The 24401-nt window shown below is 66.8% G+C and overlaps 4 protein-coding genes across 4 annotated transcripts; 1 reads left to right on the forward strand and 3 right to left on the reverse strand.

Annotated features, from left to right (window-relative positions):
* Window positions 1–190: 190 nt before the first annotated feature.
* SYCN (syncollin) lies at window positions 191–1186 on the reverse strand. The gene has a single exon (XM_050984199.1). It carries the CDS (start codon window positions 1184–1186, stop codon window positions 779–781), a length of 408 nt encoding a protein of 135 aa, XP_050840156.1. The 3' UTR covers window positions 191–778.
* Window positions 1187–2522: 1336 nt separating this feature from the next.
* On the reverse strand, window positions 2523–6350 carry LRFN1 (leucine rich repeat and fibronectin type III domain containing 1). The gene is given in 4 exon segments (XM_050983979.1): window positions 2523–3595; window positions 4128–4552; window positions 4555–5507; window positions 6060–6350. Coding segments are annotated over 4 exon segments (2085 nt in total). The 5' UTR covers window positions 6190–6350; the 3' UTR covers window positions 2523–3018.
* A 4516-nt stretch (window positions 6351–10866) lies between these two features.
* On the forward strand, window positions 10867–17598 carry SAMD4B (sterile alpha motif domain containing 4B). Its single transcript, XM_050984213.1, is given in 13 exon segments — window positions 10867–11142; window positions 11371–11811; window positions 12319–12597; window positions 12687–12796; window positions 13253–13339; window positions 13588–13795; window positions 14138–14223; window positions 14313–14434; window positions 14980–15001; window positions 15003–15179; window positions 15948–16062; window positions 16464–16547; window positions 16916–17598. Coding segments are annotated over 13 exon segments (1956 nt in total). The 5' UTR covers window positions 10867–10946; the 3' UTR covers window positions 16945–17598.
* On the reverse strand, window positions 17518–24401 carry PAF1 (PAF1 homolog, Paf1/RNA polymerase II complex component). Its single transcript, XM_050984024.1, has 14 exons — window positions 24286–24401; window positions 24044–24073; window positions 23824–23916; window positions 23295–23416; window positions 22769–22835; window positions 22315–22416; window positions 21555–21660; window positions 20927–20995; window positions 20410–20513; window positions 19461–19577; window positions 18894–19022; window positions 18420–18525; window positions 18252–18339; window positions 17518–18071 (listed from the first exon to the last, which is right to left on the reverse strand). The coding sequence occupies exons 1-14, from the start codon at window positions 24333–24335 to the stop codon at window positions 17695–17697; spliced, it is 1560 nt and encodes a 519-aa protein (XP_050839981.1). The 5' UTR covers window positions 24336–24401; the 3' UTR covers window positions 17518–17694.

A 24401-nucleotide genomic window follows, 5' to 3' on the forward strand; every position in this document is an offset into this window, starting at 1 on the left:
GGTGGGGGGCATGGGGACACCCCCTCCCCAATAAAGGACCCCCCTGACACGCCCACAGGGTGGGGGGCGTGGGGACACCCCCTCCCCAATAAAGGACCCCCCAGGCAGGAGCTGCTGCTGCCTCAGGGCTTTATTGGCTGCAGGGGGGGCAGGGGGGCGTGGCTGTGCCGGCCCATGGGGAGGTCTCGCAGTGGCTTGGGTTGGCTCAGGTCAGCCTGGGTTGGCTCATGTTGGCCAAGCTTGGCTTGGCTTGGGTCAGCCCCTGATGGTGAATCGTGGCCAGTGCCAGCTGGCGTTGAGTTGGCTTGGCCAGCGTTGGTTTGTGTTGGCTCATCTTGGCCAACTCAAGGACGGTTTGGCCCACGTTGACTCAGGCTGACCCGCGCTGACTCGTGTTGGCCCGTGGCAACGTGCGCTGGCCTGTCCTGACCCACGCCAGGTCACGGTGACCCACGTTGGCACGTCCTGACCCACGTTGGCACGTCCTGACCCGTGCCAGGTGACGGTGACCCATGTTGGCACGTCCTGACCCACGTTGGCACGTCCTGACCCACGTTGACTCAGGCTGACCCGCGCTGACTCTTGTTGGCTCGCGGTGACGCGTGTTGGCACATCCTGACCCTTGGTGGCTCATGGTGACCCGCGCTGACCCGGGCTGGCCTGTCCTGACCCACGCTGGCACATCCTGACCCGTGCTGACCTGCGCTGACCCACGCCCCCCCGAGCCGCCGCCCCGTGTCCCCCCGGTGCCGCTCCGTGTCCCCCGTGTCCCCGGGGCTCACTTGCAGGTGCAGTACAGGGCACGGATGGCGTTGTTCCAGGTGCCGAAGAGCCCCCGGCGCACCTCCTGCAGCCGCGGCACCGCGCCGGCGCTGAAGTGGTGCGTGTTGCCCTCCTTGGCCCGGCGCGACCACACGGTGAGCTCGCAGCGGGTGCCCACCACGAGCGAGGAGGTGCGGCCGGCCCAGCCGCGGGGCATGTAGGGCTTGTCGGTGCCCGGCGGCACCTCCAGCGCGGCCCCGGCGCAGCACCGGTCGTAGTAGGGGCTGTCGTCGGCGTAGAGCAGCGCGCAGAGCCGGGTGCCGTTGGCGGGGCGCAGCTGGGCGGGCGAGGGGCACTGCGCGCCCGCCCCCCCAGCCCCCAGCGCGGCCACCAGCGTCACCAGCAGCGCCAGCATCGCTGTCATCTCCTGCTGTCACCTCCCTGCCCCGGGGCCTTGCTGCGGCGGTTATAGCCCGGCCCAAGGCCGCGGGGCGGGGCACACCTGGGAGGGGTCGCAGGTGTGTGTGGCAGCTCCCCGGGAAGGGACACAGGTGTGGGGGGCACGAGGTTTGCAGCCTCCCACCCCTCCCCACCATGGGAAGGGACACAGGTGTGTGCAGAAGGGACACGAAGGGGGGGGGATTCCAAGGTCTGCAGCCCCCTCCCCACCATGGGAAGGGACACAGGTGTGTGGAGAAGGGACACGAAGGGGGGGGATTCCAAGGTCTGCAGCCCCCTCCCCACCATGGGAAGGGACACAGGTGTGTGGAGAAGGGACAGAGGTGTGTGAAGGGACACGAAAGGGGGGTGGTTCCAAGGTCTGCAGTCCCCTCCCCACTATGGGAAGGGACACAGGTGAGGGCGGGTACGAGGTCTGCAGCCCCTCCCCCTGACGTGGGAAGGGACAGAGGTGCCCCCCCGGCCCCTCCAGGCCTTGGGCAGGGGGAGGACCCAAGGCCAGGCAGGGCCCCAGGTGTTCTGTATGCAAATGAGGGCATAAATAGCCGGGGCTTTTTTGCTGGTGGACCCCGCCCCTTATTTGAATATTCATGATGTCGTCCTGGCCCCGCTGAGCTCCCCGCGACGGTCACCATGGCAACCGCAGGGGGCGGGGATTGTTGCCTCATTAGCATAGTTCTGGCCCGCCCACATTGCGGGGATGGGGGGGAACAGACGGGGTGGGAGAACCTTGGGGGGCTCGCATTGGGCTGGGACGCCCCCCAGAAAATGAAACCCCCTGCCCCAAAATACAGAGCCCACCCCCCGAATTCACACTGGTGTTTCTGCCCCGGGGGGCCACAGGTTTTTAATGTAAAAACTCGTGTTAAACACTGCGGGGGCCCGAGGGGGGCGGCTGGTGGGGGGCGGCGTTTTGGGGAGGGGGGGACATGGGGAGGAGCTGAGGCATTTTGGGACGGGGGGGGAAATGGGGCTGGGAGGGAAATGGGTGGGGGGGCTGGGGGCGCCCCCCCAGGGTTATCCAGACCAGCCAGATAGGAACCCCCGGGTCGAGTTTTGGGGAAGGGGGGCAGAGGCCACGGGAGGGACACACGGGGGGGTCCCCAGGCATCCGGGGGGGCCCCCCCTTTTTGCCCCCCCTCCATCCCCACGGGGGGGTTTTTTTGGGGGGAGGGGGCTGCGGGTCTCGTGTCATCTGTGCAGAGATGTCGGGGGCGTGCGCGGAGCCCCCCCGGCCCGGCCGAAGGCACCGCGGGGGGGGCGGGCCGGGCACGCGCGTGGGGCGGCGGGGGGGGGGGCACACGAATTTTGGGGCGCACACACAAGTCCCAAGTGCGCATCTCGGGGGGGTGGGGGGAGACACACACGCGTGGGGGGAGCCGCAGGGTTTTCCGGACACGCCACGCGCGATTCGGGGGGAGGGGGGGCGCGGTCCCCGTCGCGGCCCCCACGCGGGTCCCTCCGCCCGCAAGTGCCGGGGGTCCCCACGCGTGCGGGTTTTTCGGGGGGAAAGGTTTGCATACAGGTACCCCCAGGGCGGGGGGGGGACACCTGGCGGGTTCCCAGCGGCACCTGGTGGCACCCACGAGGGATCCCAAACGGGTCCGGAGGGGCTCCCAGGACCTCCCCCCCCCCCCGCAAGAGCCGCCGGGGTTGCGTTTGGTCACCCGGGACCACCCGGGAACGGAGGGGGGGGTCCCACCGCCGCCCCCCCAGGAGGATTTGGGGGGTCCCAGTGGGCGCTGCCGAAGGGGGGTCCCGAGACGGGGTCGGGGGGGATTCCCACCGTCCCCCCCCTCAGACGGTGCTCTCCAGCATCCAGTGGGTGCTGCCGAAGGAGGGGCGCAGGGGGGGGCCCAGGGGGCTCCCCTCAGGCGCGTCCAGCCGCGGCAGGGACCCGTGGCGCCGCGGCCGCGCCCGCCGGGGGTAGCTGTGGCTGGGGAACAACCCCCGCGCCCCCCCCGCCGCCGCGGGACCCCCGCCCGCCGCCGCCGGGGGCAGCGGGGGCAGCTCGGGGGTCTCGGCGGGCCGGGGGCCGCCGTTGGTCTGCGAGCAGACGCTGGTGAGCGCGGGCGGGGGGCGCCGCGCCCCCGCCGCCGCCTTCCAGCGCGCCGTGAGGATGAGGATGAAGACGAGCACGGAGGCGGCGATGGCGGCGCCGATGACGATGATGACGGTGCCCCCCAGGAAGTGGGGCCGGGGCGGCGCGGAGCAGCCCGGAGGGGCGGCGGCCGTGGCGAAGGAGACGCAGCCGAGCGGGCGGGGGGCGGCGGGGGGGTCCCCGGCCACGCGCAGCGCGGACACGCAGAGCTCGTACTGGCGCCCCGGGGCCAAGTCCCGCAGCACGAAGGTGCGGCTGGAGGGGGGCAACAACCTGGGGAGGGGGCGAGGGGGAGTCAGGGGAGGGGCGAGGCCCCGGCGTCCCCCTTTCGCCCCCCCTCCCTCGCAGGGAGCAGAAAACCCACCCAGGACCCCTCAGAGAGTCCCAGGATCCTCCAAACGCCTCCTCAGTCCCCCCACAGACACGGCAAAGACTCCCCAGGACCCCCCTGAGTGTCCCTAGGACCTCACCAGGGACCCCCCTGAAGCCCCCCAGACATGCAGAATTTCCTTGATACCCCCCAGATCCCCTCAGAGGCCCCCAGGCCTCCCAATACCCCCCTGAACCCTCCAGGACACACAAATCATTCCCAGACCCCACCCTGGGGTCCCACAGGGACCCTCAAAACCCAGCTGAGGCCCCCCCAAGACCCCCCAAAATCCACTTGAAGCCCCCCAACCTGCCCAGCACTGCCCCGAGCCCACTTGAGCTTCCCCCAGAGCTGCCCAGACCCCCCTGGAGCAGCACAGGCCTCCCCAGACCCTTCCCAGGCCCTTTCCAGCCCCTGGGGGTCCCAGGTGCCCACCTGTAGACCAGGGCGTCGTCGGCCGAGCTGTTGTACTGGATCTGCACCATGCGCACGCCGGGCACGTGGCGCTGCGGCAGCCACCGGATGCGCGCCGAGGACGCCGTCACCTCGGCCGCCACCACGCGCCGCTCCCCGGGCCCCCCCCAGGTGTCATTGCCGCCCGCCTGGGCCATATCCGAGGGGCCGGGCCCCGCCTCGGCGCCGTCCCCGTCCCCGTCCCGCGCCCCCCGCGGCACCGGCAGCGGCACCACCACCACGTCGACGCGCGCGGCCGCCTCGCCCGCCGCATTGGCGGCCACGCAGGTGAAGCCGCCGTGGTCTCTCAGGGTGGCCACGCGCAGCTCCAGGGAGCCGTCGGCACCCACCGAGCGCCGGGAGCCGTTCTGCACCACGCGCCAGTCGGGGCCCAGCCAGTGCAGCGCGAGGGCGGGGGTCCACGGACGGAGGCGCAACCAAGACGAGAGGCTGCCCTAGGGTGACGGCAGGCGGGCGCGGCGCGGCACAGTGCGGTGACGGCGGGTGCCCGGCAGGTCAGCTCCTCCTCGGGCACGGCGCCCAGCAGCCGCCCGGCCAGCGGCGCCGGCGTGGCGCAGGTCTCCAGGCGGCCCGGCTGGGCCACGCGGCGCAGCCACAGCAGTTCACAGTTGCAGTGCAACGGGTTCCCCCCGGCCGCCAGCGCCGGCCCCGGCGGCCCCGGCACCGGCGGCAGCGCCCGCAGCCGGTTGGCCGTCAGGTCCAGCCTGGCCAGGCGCGGCAGCCGTGCCACGGCGCCGGCCGGCACCCGCTCCAGCAGGTTGTGGTCCAGAGTCAGCGTGGCCAGGCTGCCCATGGCGGCCACGGCGTCCCAGGGCAGCGCCGGCAGGTTGTTGTGCGACAGGTCCAGGTCCTCCACGGTGGCGGCGAAGGCGGCGAAGGCGGCGGCGTCGATGGCGGCCAGCTGGTTGTTGGCCAGGATGAGGTGGCGCAGGCTGGCCAGCCCGCGCAGCTGCGGCCCGCTCAGCGCCGGCAGCCGGTTCCCGTCCAGGTGCAGCGCCCGCAGCGCGCGCAGGTCGGCGAAGGCGCCGGGGGCCAGGCGGCGCAGCCCGTTCCGCGACAGCGTCAGGTGCACCAGGCTGCTCATGTTGGCGAAGTCGGCGCGGCCCACGGCGCCGATGAAGTTGTCGGCCAGGCGCAGCTCCACGGCGCCGCGGTCCAGGCTGGGCGGCACGGCCAGCAGCCCCGTGCGGGCGCACAGCAGCGTGGGGCTGGGCGCGGCCGCGGGGCACAGGCAGCGCGGGGGGCAGCGCGGCGATGGGGGGGACACCGGGACCCCCGCCCCGGACACGGCGCCCAGCATCACCAGCGGCACCAGCAGCTTCGCCATCCCCGCGGCCGCGCCTGCGCGCCGGGAAACAACGGGGGTCATGGGGGGGCACGGGGGGCGTGGGGGGCGTGGGGGGCACGGGGAGGCACGGGGGGCATGGGGAGCGCGGGGCCCAGGGGATCCCAGCAGGGCCCAGGGGATCCCAGTAGATCCCAGCAGGCCCCAGTAGATCCCAGTAGGCCCCAGTAGAGCCCAGTAGAGCCCAGTAGATCCCAGCAGGGCCCAGTAGATCCCAGTAGATCCCAGCAGGGCCCAGTAGATCCCAGCAGGGCCCAGTAGATCCCAGTAGATCCCAACAGGCCCCAGTAGATCCCAGCAGGGCCCAGTAGATCCCAGCAGGCCCCAGTAGATCCCAACAGGCCCCAGCAGGGCCCAGTAGAGCCCAGCAGGGCCCAGCGGATCCCACTGAGGTCCCACTGACCCCCAGGGGATGCCAGGAGATCCCCAGGATCCCAGCAGAGCCCAACAGGGCCCAGTGGATCCCAGTAGATCCCAGTAAATCCCAGTAGATCCCAGCACACCACAAAACCCCACTGATCCCAGTAAGATCCCAGTTGTCCCAGTACCTCCTCTCAGGGCTCCATGTTGGTCCTGTCCAGGCGTCGCCGTGGGGCCTGTGGGGACAGGGGACAGACCAGTACGGACCAGTATGGACCAGTACAGACCAGTATGGACCAGTACACACTGCACATCCATCAATAAGGACCAGTACGGACCAGTACGGACCAGTATGGATCAGTACACACTGCACATCCATCAATAAGGACCAGTACGGACCAGTACGGACCAGTATGGATCAGTACACACTGCACATCCATCAATAAGGACCAGTACGGACCAGTATGGACCAGTATGGACCAGTAGGACCAGTACACCATAGGACCAGTACGGACCAGTATGGACCAGTATGGACCAGTACCAGTGCACCATCATAGGACCAGTACGGACCAGTATGGACCAGTATGGACCAGTACACACTGCACATCCATCAATAAGGACCAGTACGGACCAGTATGGACCAGTATGGACCAGTACACACTGCACATCCATCAATAAGGACCAGTACGGACCAGTACAGGCTGCACATCCAACAATAAGGACCAGTATGGACAAGGACAAACCAGTACAGACCAGTACAGATTCACACCCACCAGTATGGCCCAGTACAGCCCAGTGCAACCCAGCACAGCCCAGCACAGCCCAGCACAGCCCAGTACATCCCAGTACAGCCCAGTTTGGCCCAGTACAGCCCAGCACAGCTCAGTGCATCCCAGTATGGCCCAGTACAGCCCAGCACAGCTCAGTGCATCCCAGTATGGCCCAGTACAGCCCAGCACAGCTCAGTGCATCCCAGTATGGCCCAGTACAGCCCAGTATGGCCCAGTACAGCCCAGCATGGCCCAGTCCAGCCCAGTCCATCCCAGTACATCCCAGCACAGCCCAGCACATCCCAGTACAGCCCAGTAGATCCCAGCACAGCCCAGCACAGCCCAGCACAGCCCAGTGCATCCCAGTATGGCCCAGTACAACCCAGTACACCTCAATACAGCCCAGCACAGCCCAGTACAGCCCAGTACACCTCAATACAGCCCAGCACAGCCCAGCACAGCCCAGTACATCCCAGTACAGCTCAGTGCATCCCAGTACATCCCAGTACATCCCAGTTTGGCCCAGTACAGCCCAGCATCCCCTGCGCGCACCCCACGGGTCCATTCCAGGTTAACCTGGCCCAGTAAAGCCCAGTATAGCCCAGTACATCCCAGCACAGCTCAGTGCATCCCAGTATGGCCCAGTGCGTCCCAGTACAGCCCCAGCACATCCCAGTCCATCCTAGTACAGCCCAGTATGGCCCAGTCCATCCCAGTACAGCCCAGCACAGCCCAGCACAGCTCAGTGCATCCCAGTATGGCCCAGTACAGCCCAGTACAGCCCCAGCACATCCCAGTACATCCCAGTACAGCCCCAGCACATCCCAGTATGGCCCAGTACAACCCAATACACCTTAATACAGCCCAGTACATCCTGGCATGGCCAAGTGCAGGGCAGTGCACACCCAGTACACTCCAGTCCCCCCCAGTGCCCCCCAGTGCCCCCCAGTACACCCCAGTACACTCCAGTCCCCCCCAGTCCCCCCCAGTCCCCCCCAGTGCCCCCCAGTGCCCCCCAGTACACCCCAGTACACTCCAGTCCCCCCCAGTGCCCCCCAGTGCCCCCCAGTACACCCCAGTGCCCCCCAGTCCGTCCCAGTCCCCCCCAGTCCCCCCCAGTGCCCCCCAGTGCCCCCCAGTCCCTCCCAGTGCCCCCCAGCGCCCCCAGCCCCCGGTACCTGGGGGGGCTCAGCCCCCGGACGCTCCCATCGCTGCTCCGGGGGGGGAGGGGGGGTCGGGCCTCGCCCTACCGGGGGGGCATCGGGGGGGCACCGGGGGGGGGGCACCGGGAGGGAGGGGGGAACCGGGAATTGGGGCGGGGGGCACCGGGAATGGGGAGGGGCGATGGGGGGGATGTCGGGAATCACCGGGATGGGACTGGGGGGGTGGAGGGGGCCGGGATGGCGGGGGGCTCACCGGGATGGGGGATGGGGACCGGGAGGGAACCGGGATGGAGCCGGGATGGATCCGGGGATGGATCCGGGATCCGGGATGCGGGATGGAGCCGGGATGGAGCCGGGGATGGATCCGGGAGGGATCGGGGATGGATCCGCGATGGATCCCGGGCGCGGCCGCCGGGCTGGCGGTGCCGGGGGTCCCGGAGCAGCCCCGGGCCCGCCGCCCCGAGAGGCCCCGGTGAGGCCCCGGTGAGGCCCCGGTGAGGCCGCGGCCGCCGCTCGGAGCCGCAGAACCGGCGGGGCGGGGCCGGGCGGGGCCGGGGCGGGGCCGCGGGGGGCGGGGCCACAGGGGGAGCGCGGGCGCGCGGACGGACAGCGGGACGGACAGACGGACAGCGGGACGGACACCGGGATGGACAGACAGACAGCGGGGATGGACAGACGGACAGCGGGACGGACATGGGAATGGACACACGGACACACAGACGGACACAGGGATGGACAGAGGGACAGGCAGACAGACACGGGGATGGACACAGGGGTAGACAGACGGACACGGGGATGGACACACGGACACGGGGATGGACACACGGACAGGCAGACGGACACGGGGATGGACACACGGACACACAGACGGACGCATGGACAGGCAGACGGACACGGGGATGGACAGAGGGACAGGCAGACGGACACGGGGATGGACACACGGACACGGGGATGGACACACGGACACAGACGGACACAGGGATGGACAGAGGGACAGGCAGACGGACACGGGGATGGACACACGGACACGGGGATGGACACACGGACAGGCAGACGGACACAGGGATGGACACAGGGGTGGACAGATGGACTGGGACACACGAACATGGGGACAGACACAGGGACACGGGGATGGACGTGGGGACGGACACACGGACAGATGGACAGGGCGGTGGACACACGCACATGGGAGTGGAGCCAGAGACACGGGGATGGACAGATGGACATGGGGATGAACTGGAGGGACACTGGGACACACTGGGGGTTACTGGGGGGACACTGGGACGCACTGGGGGGTTACTGGGGCTTACTGGGACACACTGGGACACACTGGGGGGTTACTGGGGCTTACTGGGACACACTGGGGGTTACTGGGGGGTTACTGGGGGTTACTGGGACACACTGGGGGGTTACTGGGACACACTGGAGGTTACTGGGACAGACTGGGGGTTACTGGGACACACTGGGGGTTACTGGGGGGTTACTGGGGGCACTGGGGGTTACTGGGACACACTGGGGGGTTACTGGGACACACTGGGGGGTTACTGGGACAGACTGGGGGGTTACTGGGACACTCTGGGGGTTACTGGGGGGTTACTGGGGGGCACTGGGGGTTACTGGGACACACTGGGGGGTTACTGGGGGGTTACTGGGACAGACTGGGGGGTTACTGGGACACACTGGGGGTTACTGGGGGTTACTGGGACACACTGGGGGTTACTGGGGGGTTACTGGGACACACTGGAGGGTTACTGGGGGTTACTGGGGGGATTCCGCTGGCCCCGCCCCCAGCGCGGGCAGCGCGAGGCCGCGGGGGGCGTGGCCAAGGGAAGGGCGTGGTCTCCGTGATTGACGGTTGGTGCGAAGGGGCGCGGCCTGACCAGCGCGAGGGGAGGGGCCCGGCGCGGCGCACGCCCGAGGCCCCGCCCCCGAGACGCTCGCGCGCCTGCGCGAGGAGGGGACACCTCCCATTGGTTCCCACCCCGTGCCGCTCCGCCCTCTCATTGGTCCGTTGGCGGCGGCGGCGCCGTGACGCAACGACGCAGGCGTGCGTGCGGTGCGCGCTGACGTTGCGCGGCGGCGGCGGCGGCGGCGGCGGTGAGTGAGGGGCGGCCGCGACCCCCGGGGGCCGCCGGGCCCGAGCGGAGCCTCCGGGGCCGCCCGCGACCTCCCGCGCCCCCCCGCGGGCTCCCAGGGCCTCCCCGGCCCGGCCGCAGCGCCCGGGACCGGCCCCGGCCCCGCCGGGCCTGCGCCCCCCGCGCCCGCCGCGCTGAGGGGAGAGCGGGGCGGGCGGGGGAGCCGCGGCCCCGTGAGGGGACACCGGGGGAGCCACTGAACCCGTGTGGGGAGGCTGTAACGGGGGGATCGCTGTGGGTGGGAGGGGAGCTGGTCCGTGTGGGAGCGCCCCCGGTCACCGGGAGGGGTCCCAGTCACCATGAGGGGTCCCGGTCACCGAGAGGGGTCCCTGTGACCGTGAGGGGTCCCGGTCACCGAGAGGGGTCCCTGTGACCGTGGGGGGTGCCGGTCTCCGTCAGGGGTCCCGGGCCGCTGTGGGGGTGGGCCCTGCTCCCTCCTGGGGGTCCCTAATGCCTTTATGGGGGTCCCTGGTCCCTCCTGGGGGTCCCTAATGCCTTTGTGGGGGTCCCTGGTCCCTCCTGAGGGTCCCTAATGCCCTTTCGGGGTCCCTGGTCCCTCTTGGGGGTCTCTGTTCCCCGGGGAAGTGGTCCCTGTTCCCCTATTCCTTGGAGGGGGGTGGTCTTTCCCCACTCGGGGGTCCCCGTGTGGATCTGACCCCCCTCCCCTCTCTTCCCACAGGACCCTCCGGACCCTCACTCCCAGCCTGGGGGGGGTGGTCCTTGTTCCCCTATTCCTGGGGGGGCTCTCCCCACTCGGGGGTCCCCAATGCCTTTTGGGGTCCCTGGTGCCTTTTGGGGGTCTCAAGGGTCCCCCTGGTGCCCCCCCTGACCCCCCCCTCCCCTCTCTCTCTCCCCACAGGACCCTCCGGACCCTCGCTCCCAGCCCCGGGGGGGCCCCTCGGCACCCCCCGCCCGCTCCCCCCATGCGCTGCCCGGCCCGGGGGGGCCCCCCCGCCCCCTGAGGAGGGGGGGCAGTCCCGGCGGCCCCCGCCCGGCGCGGGCCCACCATGATGTTCCGCGAGCAGGTGGGCATCGTGGCGGGCTGGTTCCGCGGCTGGAGCGAGTGCGAGCAGACGGTGGCACTGCTGGCGCTGCTGAAGCGCGTGACGCGCACGCAGGCGCGCTTCCTGCAGCTCTGCCTCGAGCACTCGCTGGCCGACTGCGCCGACATCCACCTGCTCGAGGCCGAGGCCAACAGCGCCGGTGAGGGCACGGGGAGGGAGTTTGGGGGGTGATGGGGGTCCTGGAGGGGTTACAGGGGTCTCTGGGGGTCCTGGAGGGGTTACAGGGGTCTCTGGGGGTCCTCGTATCTTCCCTGGGGTGTCACGGGGAGCTTGAGGGAGTTCCCAACTTCTGTCCCTGTGTGTTCCCTGCCCCAGCTGCCATCTCCTGCTGACCCCCCTGTCCCCCTGTGTGTCCCCGTGTCCCCAGCTGCCATCTCGCAGTGGCCCCAGGAGCCCGCCGAGGCGGCCGTGGCCCTGCTGCTGGCCCACCTGCCGCTGCTGCAGCCGGGCAACGCGGCGGCCAAGGCCGAGTACATGAAGCGGCTGCAGAAGGTGCTGGCGGACGCCATCGAGAGCAATCGCTGCGTGGAGGAGTCGCGGCAGCTGCTGTCGTACGCGCTCATCCACCCCGCCACCACGGCCGACGACCGCAGCGCGCTCGCCCTCTGGCTCGGCCACCTGGAGGAGCGCCTGGCCCCGCCCGGGCCCCCCCCGCGCCGCCCCCCGGGCCACGAGTGGCCCCCCGAGCCCCCCGAGCCCGGGGGAGGGTGGGCAGAGCAGCAGCAGCAGCAGCACGGCACGGGGACGGGGACGGGCACGGGGACGGCGCCGCGGGAGAACGGGCACCCCGCCTTCCAGGGGGGCGGAGGTACCGGGGGAAATTGGGGTGAAAAGGGGGAAAAATGGTAAAAATGGGGAAAAGGGCACCCTGTGTTCCAGGGGGACGGAGGTACCGGGGGGAAAATGAGGTGAAAATGGGGAAAAATGGTAAAAATGGGGAAAAGGGCACCCTGTGTTCCAGGGGGACGGAGGTACCGGGGGGAAAATGAGGTGAAAATAGGGAAAAATGGTAAAAATGGGGAAAAGGGCACCCTACCTTCTAGGGGGGGAAATGGGGAAAAATGGAGGGAAAGGGGGAAGAGGGCACCCCACATTCCAGGGTGGTGGAGGGGTCTGGGGGCTGGGGAGGGTGCTGGGGCTTTGGTGGGGGGGGTCCGAGGGGTTGGGGAGGGGTCTGAGGGCTTGGGGAGGGGTCTGAGTGCTGGGGAGGGGTCTGAGGGGTGGGGAGGGGTCTGAGGGGTTGGGGAGGGGTCTGAGGGCTGGGGAGGGGTCCGCTGTGCCCTCCCCACCCCTCACGGTGCCCCTGTCCCCCCAGCCCTGCCGTGCCAGCTGCACCCCAGCCCCCTGAAGCGCTCGCTGGCGCTGGGGCCCGGCAGCCCCCAGGCCGGCCCGGGCGGCGACTGGGCGGGCTCGGGGGGCCCCGAGGAGCCCCCCAGCCCCGCGGGCCCCCAGCCCCGCGGGCCCCCAGCCGCCCAGGGCTTCGGGGACCACGCGCCGCTGTCCCCCCAGAGCAGCGTGGCCTCGTCGGGCAGCGAGCACACCGAGGAGCCCGGCGGGCGCAACTCCTTCCAGGAGGACGGCAGCGGCATGAAGGGTGGGCGGGGGGCTCGGGGGGCTCTTGGGGGGGTGGGGGGTGTCCGAGGGCTGCCCTCACCTCCCCTGCTGTGCCCCCCCCCCACCCAGATGTCCCCTCGTGGCTGAAGAGCCTGAGGCTGCACAAGTACGCGGCGCTGTTCGCGCAGATGAGCTACGAGGAGATGATGACGCTGACAGAGCATCACCTGGAGTCCCAGGTGGGCACTGGGGGGCACTGGGGGGGCACTGGGGCATCCAGTGGGCACTGGGAGGGCACTGGGGGTCCCTGGAGTCCCCAGGCCTCCTGGAGGAGGGCTCCGTGATGTCCCCAGTGTCCCCAGGGCTGCTGGGGAGGGATCCTCAGCATCCCTGAACGTCCCAGGGCGTGGGCCCGGTGCTCCCTTGAGGGCTGTGACACCCCCAGAGGGCTGTGTGACACCCCCAGAGGGCTGTGTGACACCCCCAGAGCTGTGTGACACCCCCAGAGCTGTGTGACACCCCCAGAGGGCTGTGTGACACCCCCAGAGGGCTGTGTGACACCCCCAGAGGGCTGTGTGACACCCCCAGAGCTGTGTGACACCCCCAGAGGGCTGTGTGACACCCCCAGAGCTGTGTGACCCCCCCAGAGGGAGGTGACACCCCCAGAGGGAGGTGACACCCCTGTCCCCCCCCAGAATGTCACCAAGGGCGCCCGGCACAAGATCGCCCTGAGCATCCAGAAACTGCGGGAGCGACAGAGCGTGCTCAGGGCCCTGGAGAAGGTACTGGGGGGGTCTGGGGGGGTTTGGGGGGGTCTGGGGGGGATTGGGAGGGACTGGGGGGCACTGGGAGGGGACTGGGAAGGGGCACCAGTTGGTCTGGGGGTCCCCAGGGCTGGGGAGGAGCAGGGTCTCAGCTGTCCACCCCGTGTCCCTGATGTCTGCCCTGTGTCCCTGCTGTCCCCTCCCCATGTCCCCGCTCTCCCCCCCGTGTCCCCCCCGTGTCCCTGATGTGCCCCCGTGTCCCCCAGGACATCCTCGAGGGGGGTAACCTGTGGACGGCGCTGCAGGAGCTGCAGCAGATGTTGGTGACCCCCATCAAGGCCTTCCGGCCCCCCCCGCCCCCGGGACCCCCCGACGGGGCCCCCCCCGAGCCCCCCCCGGCCGAGGCCGAGCCCCCCGCGGCCCCGGTGCCCGACGGGGACATCCCGGGGCAGTTCACGCGTGTCATGGGCAAGGGTGAGTGGGGGGCACGGCCTGGGGGGGTCTGGGGGGGTCAGAGATTGGGGAGGGGTCTGGGGGGGGGGGTCAGAGATTGGGGAGGGGTCTGGGATTGGGGAGGGGTCTGTGCCAATGGGGACATCCCGGGGCAGTTCACGCGTGTCATGGGCAAGGGTGAGTGGGGGGCACGGCCTGGGAGGGCTCGGGGCTTGAGAAGGGGCCTGGGGGGGATTTGGGGGGTTTTGGTGACCCCCCCGCAGTGTGCACCCAGCTGCTGGGGTTTTGGGGTGGGGTTTGGGGCGGTTTTTGGGGTGGTTTTGGGGGGATTTGGGGGTGTTTTGCCCCCTGACCCCCCCGCAGTGTGCACCCAGCTGCTGGTGTCGCGCCCCGACGAGGAGAACATCACCAGTTACCTCCAGCTGCTCGAGAAGTGCCTGAGCCACGAGGTACCCTGGGTGTGGGGGGGGTCCCGGGGGTCTCTCTGTGCCACCCCCCCCCGGCCCAGGGACCCCCGCTGACCCCCCCGGCCCCCCAGGCGTTCACGGAGACGCAGAAGAAGCGGCTCCAGTCCTGGAAGCAGCAGGTGCTGAAGCTGCTCCGCGCCTTCCCCAAGAAGGGGCCCCTGGACGGCCCCCCCGGATACCGGCCCCCCAAAAGGTACTGGGGGGGGTCCCGGAGACCCCCAGGGCACTGAGACCCCCCCCAGGGCACTGAGACCCCCCCCGGGGCACTGAGACCCCCCCAGGGCCCTGAGACCCCCCCAGGGCACTGAGACCCCCCCTGGGGCCACTGAGACCCCCCCCCGGGGCACTGAGCCGGGACCCCCCCCTGGGCACTTGAGACCCCACCCCCCCCGGGCACTGATAGCACCCCCCCCCTGGGGCACTGAGACCCCCCCCGGGGCACTGAGACCCCCCCCCCGGGCACTGAGACCCCCCCCCCTGGGGCACTGAGACCCCCCTGGGGCACTGAGGGGGGACCCCCCCCCCGGTGCACTGAGACCCCCCCCTGGGGCACTGAGACAACACCCCCCGGTGGCACTGAGACCCCCCCCTGGGGCACTGAGACCCCCCCCCCCGGGCACTGAGACCCCCCCCGTGGCTCTGTGTGTGGGGGGGGGGGCTGTTCCCTGTTTTTGGGGGGCTCTGGGGGGTCCCAGCCCCTCTGACCCCCCCCCCCCATTTTGTCCCCCCCCCCCCCAGCTGGCCTTCGGCTTCCAACTCTTCTCCCCATAGCTGGCTCTGTGGGGGGGGGGGGGGGGGGGGGGGGCCGCCCCTTCGCGCTGCCCCCCCGGGCCCTGCCCCCCCCCGCCCGCCTGGGGCTGCTGGGACCCCCCGGGGGGGCCCCCGCCCCCAGACCCCCCCTGGGAGCGCCCCCCACCCTGGGCACGCAGGGACGGCAGGTGGGTCTGGGGGGAACGGGGGGGTTTGGGGGGAAATGGGGATTTTGGGGGGAAATGGGGATTTTTGCAATTTTTGGGGAGGATTTTCAGGGGAGGATTTGAGGGAGGAGGGGGGGATTGGGGGTGGGGGTCTGGGGAGGATTTCTTGGGGTGCTTTGGGGAGGTTTTGGGGGGGATTTTAGAGGGAAATGGGGATTGTGTGGGGGTTTGGGGGGGGCTTTAGGGGGGATTTGGGTGGGGGTTTGGGGGGTGGTTCTGGGGGGTTTCTGGGGGTATTTTTGGTGGGCAGGCGAGGATTTTTAGGGAGGTTTTGGGGAAGGATTTTAGGGAGGAGATGGGGAATTTTGGGGTAGGGTTTGGGGGGGATTTTGGGCAGGATTGGGGTGGGATTTTGGGGAGGATTTTGGGGAGGGTTTGGGGAGGGTTTTGGGGAGGATTTTGGGGAGGGTTTGGGTGGGATTTTGGGCAGGATTTGGGTGGGATTTTGGGGGAGGGTTTGGGGAGGATTTTGGGAGGGTTTCGGGGGGATTTAGGGGAGGGTTTGGGGAGGATTTTGGGGAGGATTTTGGGGAGGGTTTGGGTGGGATTTTGGGGGGATTTTGCAGTTATGTGGGGGGGGGTCACATCCGCCTGTCCCCGCCTGGTTCTGTTCTGGTTCGGGGTGGGCTGGGGGTCTCCCCCTCCCCCTGAGGACCTTTCTGGGGGTCTCCCCCCGCACTGGGGGTGCTGCCCCCTCCCCCCCGTGACCCCCCCCGTTTGCCCCTCCAGAGCCTTTGGTTCGGGGCCGGGGGGGGCGCGGGGGGGTCCCCCGGGAGCCGCGGGGCCGTGCAGAGAACGCACTCGCTGCCGGTGCACAGCTCGGCCCTGCTCGCCTTCCCCCAGGGTAGGGGGCTGGAAATGGGGAGGGGGGGGCTGGAAATGGGGGGGGGGGGACCCCCAAAAAATGGGGAGGGGGGGCTGGGAAATGGGGCAGGGGGGCCTCATGGGGAGGGGGGCTTCAAATGGGGAGGGGGGATGGAAATGGGGGGATACCTGGAAATGGGGAGGGACCCCAAAAACGGGGGAAAAGTTCCTGTGGTGGGGTTGTGGAGGGGGTCAAGGGGGGGGAACCCCAAAATGGGGAGGGGGGACCCTAAAATTGGGGAGAGGGACCCCAGATTGAAGGGGCTGGGGGGGCTCAGGGTGCTGGGGGGATTTTGGGGCAGGGGATTTATTGATTATTTATTTGTTTGTTTGTTTGTTTATTTGGGCTCCCCCTGACCCATTTTTGTCCCCCCCCCCCAGAGTGTCCCCCCCCCGGGACTGACCTGGAGATCAACCCCACGCTGGAGTCGCTGTGTCTGAGCATGACCGAGCACGCCCTGGGGGGTACGGGGGGGACATGGGGGGGCATGGGGGACAGTGGGGACATTGGGGGGGTCAGTGGGGACATTGGGGACATCGGGGACAGTGGGGACACGGGAGAACAGGGAGGACATGGGGGGGAACACGGGGGGACACCATGGGGGGGAAACAAGAGACCAGTGGGGGACACTTTGGGGAGGTGGGGGGACACAAACATTCGGGGACAATGAACATGTGACAGGGACACTGGGGGGGACATTTGGGGACATTGGGGGACACAGTGGGGGGGTACAAGGGGGAGGGGCAGGAATTGGGTGGGGGACTGGGGTGGGGGGCACAGGGGGACCCCAGGGGGCTCTGGGGACCCCCTGACCCCCCCTTCCCCCCACCAGATGGCACAGACAAAACCTCCACCATCTGATGGCGCTGCTGCCCCCTCCCCAAATGGGGGGGCACCTCCTGAACCCCCCTCCCCCCCCTCCGGCCCCCAACCCCCCAGGGGGGGTCCCCAAAACACCGGGGGAGGGGCAGCCCCCCCCCCACCGCCCCGGGGGCTTTGGGGGTCCCTGGTGAGGGAGGGCCCCCCCCCCGATGACCTTGCGGGGGGGAGGGGCCATGACACTACAGGGGGGCTTTTTTTGGGGGGGGGTCGCGGGGGGGGTCACGTTTCCTCCGTTTTTAAAAATCCCAGGATTTGGGGGATTTGTGGATTTTATTTCCTCTTTTTCGTTTTTGGGGTTTTTTCCTTTTTTTTTTTTTGTTTTTTTGTTTTGTTTTTTTGGCTCTTTATTGTTATTATATTATTATTAATTAATTATTTCTGCCCTGGCCCCCGCGGGGGGGGGGGGGGAGCGACCCCCACCCCAAATTTAGGTACAACACCGCCCCCCCAGCCCGGGGTGGGGGTACCCCGGGCCCCGCCTCGGTACAGCCCCTCCCCCGCCCCCCCCCCACTTTGTAGCGCCGCGGCCCCAAAATAGAAAGACAAAAATCGTTATTTTAGATACATTTTATTATGAATCCTTTTGTTATGATATGGCTGGTAACCATTGACCTTATTAAACACAAAAACCGCCCCGAGCCGCTGCTTTTTTACCCCAAAACGGGGCCGGGGGGCGGGGGAGGAGCCGTGGGGGGATTTGGGGGGGGGTCGGGGGGGGTCACCCCCTCCTCACTCGCTGGAGGACTCGGAGCCATCGCTGGCACTTTCCTCCTCCTCCTCTTCCTCCTCCTCCTCCTCCTCCTCGCTGGCGCTGAGCTGGGGGCTGCGGGGCGCCGGGCCCCCCCCCTCGCTGCCTTCCTCCTCCTCCTCCTCCTCCTCCTCCTCTTCCTCCTCCTCCTCTTCCTCCTCGTCGTTGTCGCTGCCGAAAATTTCCTCCTGGTCCCGGGCGGCCCGAGCGGCGTCGCTGCCCCCCCGGGCGCCTTCGGCCTCCTCCTCCTCCTCCTCCTCATCCTCGCTGCGGGCGGAGCCGCCCCCGCGCTCCGAGCCCGAGCCGGAGCCTTCGGCCTCATCCTCCTCGCTCTCGCTGCCCTTGTCCCGCTCCTCGTCTGCCGGGGGGGGCGGGGGGGTCCTCAGTGGGCTGAGCCCCCCCAGGCCGGGGGAAATTGGGCCAGGGGGAGTGGGGAGGGGGGTTTGGGAAGGGGTATTTTGGGTGGGAAACAGGGATTTGGGGAGGGGGATGTGGGTGGGAAATGGGGAATTTGGGGAGGGGGATTGGGGGCCCGAACCCGATCCTGGCGTTTCCTTCTCGGCCTCCATCTCCTCCTCCTCCTCCTCCTCGGGCTCGTGGTTCTCCAGCTGCGCCCGCCGCGCCTCCTGCGGGGAGAGGGGGGGCTCAGGGGGGTCCCGGGGGGGGTCCTGGGGGCCGGGACCCCTCCCCAGACCCCCCAGCCCACCTGGGCCTCGAGCTCCTTCTCGTTCATGTCGCGGTGCTTCACCACCAGCACGGCGTTGGTGCCCGACTGCACCCCGGCGCGCGCCCGGCGCTTGCTCAGCCGCACCCTGCGGGGAGGGGGGGGTCAGGGGGAGACCCCCGGGGGCACCCCAAATCCCCAGGGACCCCCAGGGACCCCCCTGAACCCCCAGGGATCCCCCGGAGGCACCCCAAATCCCCAGGGACCCCCCTGAACCCCAGGGACCCCTGAGGACACCCTCAGGAACCCCCAGGAATGTCCCCACAGCCCCAGGGACCCCCAAAGGACCCCCCCAAACCCCTCAGGGACCCCCAGGATACCCCAAGACCTCTCTGAACCCCCTCAGTGCCCCCAGTCCCGACCTGGTCAGTTCCCCAGTGCCCCCCAATACCCTCCCAGTATAAACCAGTGCCCCCCCAGTGCCCCCCAGTGCGCCCCCAGCGCCCCCAGCCCCACCGGGTCTCCAGCTCGTTGTAGTAGACGCCGTCGCCCTCGCGGAAGATGAAGAAATAATTCTCCTCGTAGCCCTTGCTGGCCTTGTTCTTCACGTTCCAGTTGTACTCCCGGGCGATCTTGTAGTCATACCTGGGGGGGGGGGGCCGGGGAGGGGTCGGGGAGGGGCCGTGGGACCCCCCAAACCCCCCCCAAATCCTGGGGTTCTGCCCTAAAACCTCACGGAGCTTTGGGAGCTTTGGGGTTTGTTCTTGGCAGAGATTTGGGACCCCAGAACTGCCCCCGGAGCCCCCCCAGGGGACTCCCCCCTCCCAAAGCCCCCCCAGGGGACCCCCCCCTCCCAAAGCCCCCCCAGGGGATCCCCCCCAGTCCCAAAGATGTTGGGGACCCCCAGGGCTTTGGGCCCCCCCCCCCCCAGGTTTTGGGGATCCCCCCCGGTTTTGGGGATCCCCCTCAGGTTTTGGGGACCCCCCAAGTTTTTGGGGACCCCCCCAGGTTTTGGGGACCCCCCCGGTTTTGGGGACCCCCCCAGTTTTGGAGACCCCCCCCCAGGATTCTGGGGACCCCTACACGTCCTCGGGGGCGTAATCCACGTCCTCCTCCTGGTCCCGCTTGCGCTTGCGCAGCGTCTCCTCCACGGGCAGGAAATAGGCCACAAACTGGTTCCCCTCCTCATCCATCATCCCCCTGCACCCAAAAACACCCAAAATCACCCCAAAATCACCCCAAAAACACACCCCAAACCACAAACTGGTTCCCCTCCTCATCCATCATCCCCCTGCACCCAAAGCACCCAAACCACACACCCCAAAATCACAACTGGTTCCCTCCTCACCCATCCCCTCACCAAAACACCCCAAATCACCCAAATCACCCCAAAAACACACCCCAAACCACAAACTGGTTCCCCTCCTCGTCCATCATCCCCCTGCACCCAAAAACACCCAAAATCACCCCAAAAACACACCCAAACACACCCCAAATCCACAAACTGGTTCCCCTCCTCATCCATCATCCCCCTGCACCCACACCCAAATCACCCCAAACCACCCCAAATCACCCCAATCACAAACTGTTCCCTCCATCCCCCCTGCACCCAAACACCCAATCACCCCAAACACCCCCAAATCATGAACTGGTTCCCCTCCTCATCCATCATCCCCCTGCACCCCAAAAACACCCAAATCACCCCAAAATCACCCCAAAATCACCCCAAAATCACCCCAAAAACACACCCCAAACCACAAACTGGTTCCCCTCCTTGTCCATCATCCCCCTGCACCCAAAATCAGCACAAATCACCCCAAACCCTGGGGGTGAATTTGGGGGGTTTTGGGACCTGATCATGGCCTGTGACATCATCTCCAGATTTTGGGGTGAATTTGGGGGGTTTTGGGACCTGATCATGGCCTGTGACATCATCTCCAGATTTTGGGGTGAATTTGGGGGGTTTTGGGACCTGATCATGGCCTGTGACATCATCTCCAGATTTTGGGGTGAATTTGGGGGGTTTTGGGACCTGATCATGGCCTGTGACATCATCTCCAGCGCCGCCGCCCCCGAGGTGTCCTTGGGGGCTGGGTCTGAGTCGAAAATGACTTGGGCACAGGGGTTGATCCACATCTGGGGGAAAAAACGGGGAAATTGGGAAAAATGGGGAAAAATGGGGAAAAAATGGGGAAAAAAGAGGAAAAAAAAACCCTTGGGCACAGGGGTTGATCCACATCTGGGGGGAAACACAGGGAAATTGGGAAAAATGGGGAAAAATGGGGAAAAATGGGGAAAAACAGGGAAAAATGGGAAAATGGAGGGGAAAGAGGGAAAAATCCAGAAAAAAGGGGGGGGTTGGGATGGGGAATAGGAAGAGGGAGGGAACAGGGGGGTGGGGAAAAAACGGGTGATGGAAAAGAAGGATTTGGGAGGGCAGAAATGGGAATTCGGGGGGGATATTTGGGATTTTGGGGAGGAATTTGGATTTTTGGGGGGATATTTGGGATTTTGGGGTTTGAGAAGGGGCTGGGGGACCCCAGACCCACCTTGAAGTCGGGGAACACGGGCATCACCTCCAGGGGGGTCACCCGGGGTTTGCTGTAGTGCTGAGTGATCTGCAGGGAGCCGGGGTGAGCCCCAGAACACAGCCCCGGGGAGCCCCAAAATCCTCCCCCAAAACCCCCCCAAAACCACCCCAAAATCCTCCCCAAAACCCCCCCAAAACCACCCCAAAATCCTCCCCAAAACCCCCCCAAAACCACCCCAAAGTCCTCCCCAAAACCACCCCAAAATCCTCCACAAAATCCTCCCAAAAACCACCCCAAAACCACCCCAAAATCTTCCATAAAACCACCCCAACCCCCCCAAAATCCTCCACAAAACCACCCCAAAACCACCCCAAAAAACCCCAAAATCCTCCCCCAACTCACCCCGAAACCACCCCCTGACGCTCCCAAAATCCCACCCCAAAACCACCCCAAAAAACCCAAAAAAACCCCAAAACCCTCCCCAAAATCACCCCCAAACCTCCCAAACCCAGCCCCAAAACCCACCCTAAACCCCCTCCCAAACCCCCCAAGTGCCCCCCAAAACCCCAAAATGCCCCGAAATGCCCGAAATCCCTGAAATGCCCCAAACTGCCCCAAACTGCCCCAAATTCCCCCGAATCCCCACCGGTTTCTGGGCGTCCTCGAAGGTTTTCTCGATGGCGGCGATCTGGCTGTCCCTGTCCTTGTAGATCTCCTCCTCTGTGAACTGCTGCTTCACTGAGACCCCGATCCTGGGAAAGACCCAAAATCACCCAAAATCACCCCAAAAATATCCCCAAAATCACCCCAAAATCACTCAAATCACCCCAAAAACATCCCCAAAGTCACCCCAAAATCACCCCAAAAACATACCCCAAAATCACCCAAATTCACCCCAAAAACATCCCCCAAAATCACCCAAATTCACCCCAAAATCATCCCCCAAAATCACCCAAATCACCCCAAAAACATCCCCCAAAATCACCCAAATTCACCCCAAAATCATCCCCAAAATCTCCTCCTCTGTGAACTGCTGCTTCACCGACACCCCGATCCTGGGAAAGACCCAAAATCACCCCAAATCACCCCAAAAACATCCCCAAAACCAGCCCCAAAACCGCCCCCAAAATCACTCAAATCACCCCAAAATCGCTCCAAAGCACCCCCCAAAATCACCTGAAAACCACCCCAAAAACCCCGAAATCCCCAAAACTGCCCCCAAAAACCCCAGAATTGCCCCAAACAACCCCAAAACTCCCCCAAGGACTCCGAAGCTCCCCCTGAGCACCCCGAGACCCCCCAGACCCAAAATGCCCTGAATTCCCCCCAGAACTCCCCCGGAATTGCCCAAAGCCCCAGAATTGCCCAAAACCGCGGTAATTGGCCCCAAACCCCCCGGCACTGACTTGACCTCGGGTTTCTCGTTGCTGACGCCGTAGCGATTGAACTCGGTGCTGATGTACTCGGTCTTGCGCATCCAGGGCACCACCTTGGCGTGCTGCTGAGATCTGGGGAAAAACGGCACAGAAACGGGAAAAATCAGACCAAAAATGGGCAAAATCAGACCAAAAATGGGCAAAACAGGCCAAAAACGGGCAAAATCACCCCCAAAAATGGCTGGGCACCACCTTGGCGTGCTGCTGCGATCTGGGGAAAAACGGCCAAAAACGGGCAAAATCGGACCAAAAATGGGCAAAACCGGCCCAAAACAGCACAGGAACGGGGAAATCACCCAGAACAGCCCAGAAACGGCCAATGGGGTGTTTGGGGTGCCCCATTTGGGTCTGGGGTCTGGGGCAGGTTTGGGGTCTGGGGCAGGTTTGGGGTCCCCATTTGGGTCTGGGGTCCCCCCGGGGTCACCTCTTGGAGCTGGTGGGCGCCTGGATCTCCTCCTCCAGCAGCTTCTCATCGGCCGTGTCCAGCAGCACTGCGGGATTGGGGGGAAACCACCCAAAAATGGGGTCAGAGGGGGGGAAAATGGGGGGAAATCACCCAAAAACGGGGTCAGAGGGGGGGGTTTGGGGGGAAACCACCCAAAAACGGGGTCACAGTGAAGGGATTTAGGGGGAAATCACCCAAAAACGGGGTCGGGGGGGGGTTTGGGGGGAAATCACCCAAAATGGGGTCAGTTGGGGGGTTTGGGGTCAGAGTGGGGGGTTTGGGGTCAGCCTGGAGAATTTGGGATCAGTCTGGAGGATCTGGGGCCATTCCTGGGGGTGATTTTGGGGCAGTTCTTGGGTGTTTTTGTGCCCTCACCCCCAGGATCTATCCGTACGTGTCGGGGTTGATGAGGTCGATGGGGGCGGTTTTGGGGCGGTTTTGGGGCTGTCCCTGGGGCAGTTTTGGGGCGGTTTTGGGGCAGTTCTGGGTGTTTTTGTGCCCTCACCCCCAGGATCTATCCGGTACGTGTCGGGGTTGATGAGGTCGATGGTCACCCCCAGGTCAGGCTCGGTCAGCAGGTCGTGCTTGTGCTGCTTCTCCAGGGACGTGGCCTTGTACTGCACGAACCTGGGGAGCGCCCAAAACCGCCACAAATCAGCCCAAAACCAACCTGAAACTGACCCAAACTCAACCCAAACTCAGCCCTAAAAACAGCCCAAAAACCCACCCCAAACCAGCCCCAAAACCAACCCAAAACTGACCCAAACCCAACCCAAAATCAGCCCCAAACCCCACTGCGACCAACCCCAAAACCCACCGGGATCAGACCCCACAATTCCACCCAGAGGCCCCCAAGATTCCCCCAGAACCCCCCAGGACCCCTCCAAGACCCCCCAGAAACCCCCAGGATTCCCCCCAGGACCCCTCCAAGACCCCCAGGATTCCCTCCAGGACCCCTCCAAGACCCCCAGACCCCCAGGATTCCCCTCCAAGACCCCCCAGACCCCCAGATTTCCCCCCAGGACCCCCCGGACCTGCTCTGGTCGAAGGGGTACGTGATGAACTTGGGGTCGAAGGGGATGTCGGGGAGGCTGTTGCAGAACTTGACCCGGCACACGACCCCGGACCTGGGGGAGGGCGGGGGCGGCTCAGGGGGTCCCGAACCGGCCCCGGGAGCCCCGAACGGCGCCGGGGCCCCAAAACCGCCCGAACTCACCCCAAAATGGGGCGGGACCCCTCCCCCCCACCGCTCACCTCTCGGGGAGGGTCCGGTGCGAGCTCGGCCTGTGGGGAGGGGGGGGAGCGCGTCATGACGTCACACGGGACCCCCCAACGCTTCCGTGACGTCACCGGGCACCCCGTTATTTACCCCTCGCGCCGCGGGGTGACGTCACGGGGGAATCCCCCACCCCCACCCCGCCCACCACCGAGGGCGCCCCCCTCCCCGCTCCTCGTGACGCGCTGTGACGCCACGGCGGTGACGTCACGCCCGTTACCGGTGTCCCGGCTCATCGCGCTGCGCCTGCGTCTGGATGGTGGGCGCCATCTTGGCCCGCTACTTCCGGTCCTGCGCGGCGACTCCCGCTCGCGTCACTTCCGCCGCGCGCCGGAA

Source organism: Serinus canaria, chromosome 25, assembly GCF_022539315.1.
Source record: "Serinus canaria isolate serCan28SL12 chromosome 25, serCan2020, whole genome shotgun sequence".
In the NCBI taxonomy this organism is placed as follows: domain Eukaryota; kingdom Metazoa; phylum Chordata; class Aves; order Passeriformes; family Fringillidae; genus Serinus; species Serinus canaria.

Bases quoted from the DNA above. Each gene is read 5' to 3' on its own strand.
- SYCN (XM_050984199.1), bottom strand. From the start codon at position 1,186: ATGACAGCGATGCTGGCGCTGCTGGTGACGCTGGTGGCCGCGCTGGGG.
- PAF1 (XM_050984024.1), bottom strand. From the start codon at position 24,335: ATGGCGCCCACCATCCAGACGCAGGCGCAGCGCGATGAGCCGGGACAC. The intron at 23,417-23,823 runs GTCCGGGGGGTC...GGCGCTCCCCAG, and splicing joins TACCCCTTCGACCAGAGCAG to GTTCGTGCAGTACAAGGCCA. The intron at 18,340-18,419 runs GTGGGCTGGGGG...CTCTCCCCGCAG, and splicing joins AGAAGGAGCTCGAGGCCCAG to GAGGCGCGGCGGGCGCAGCT.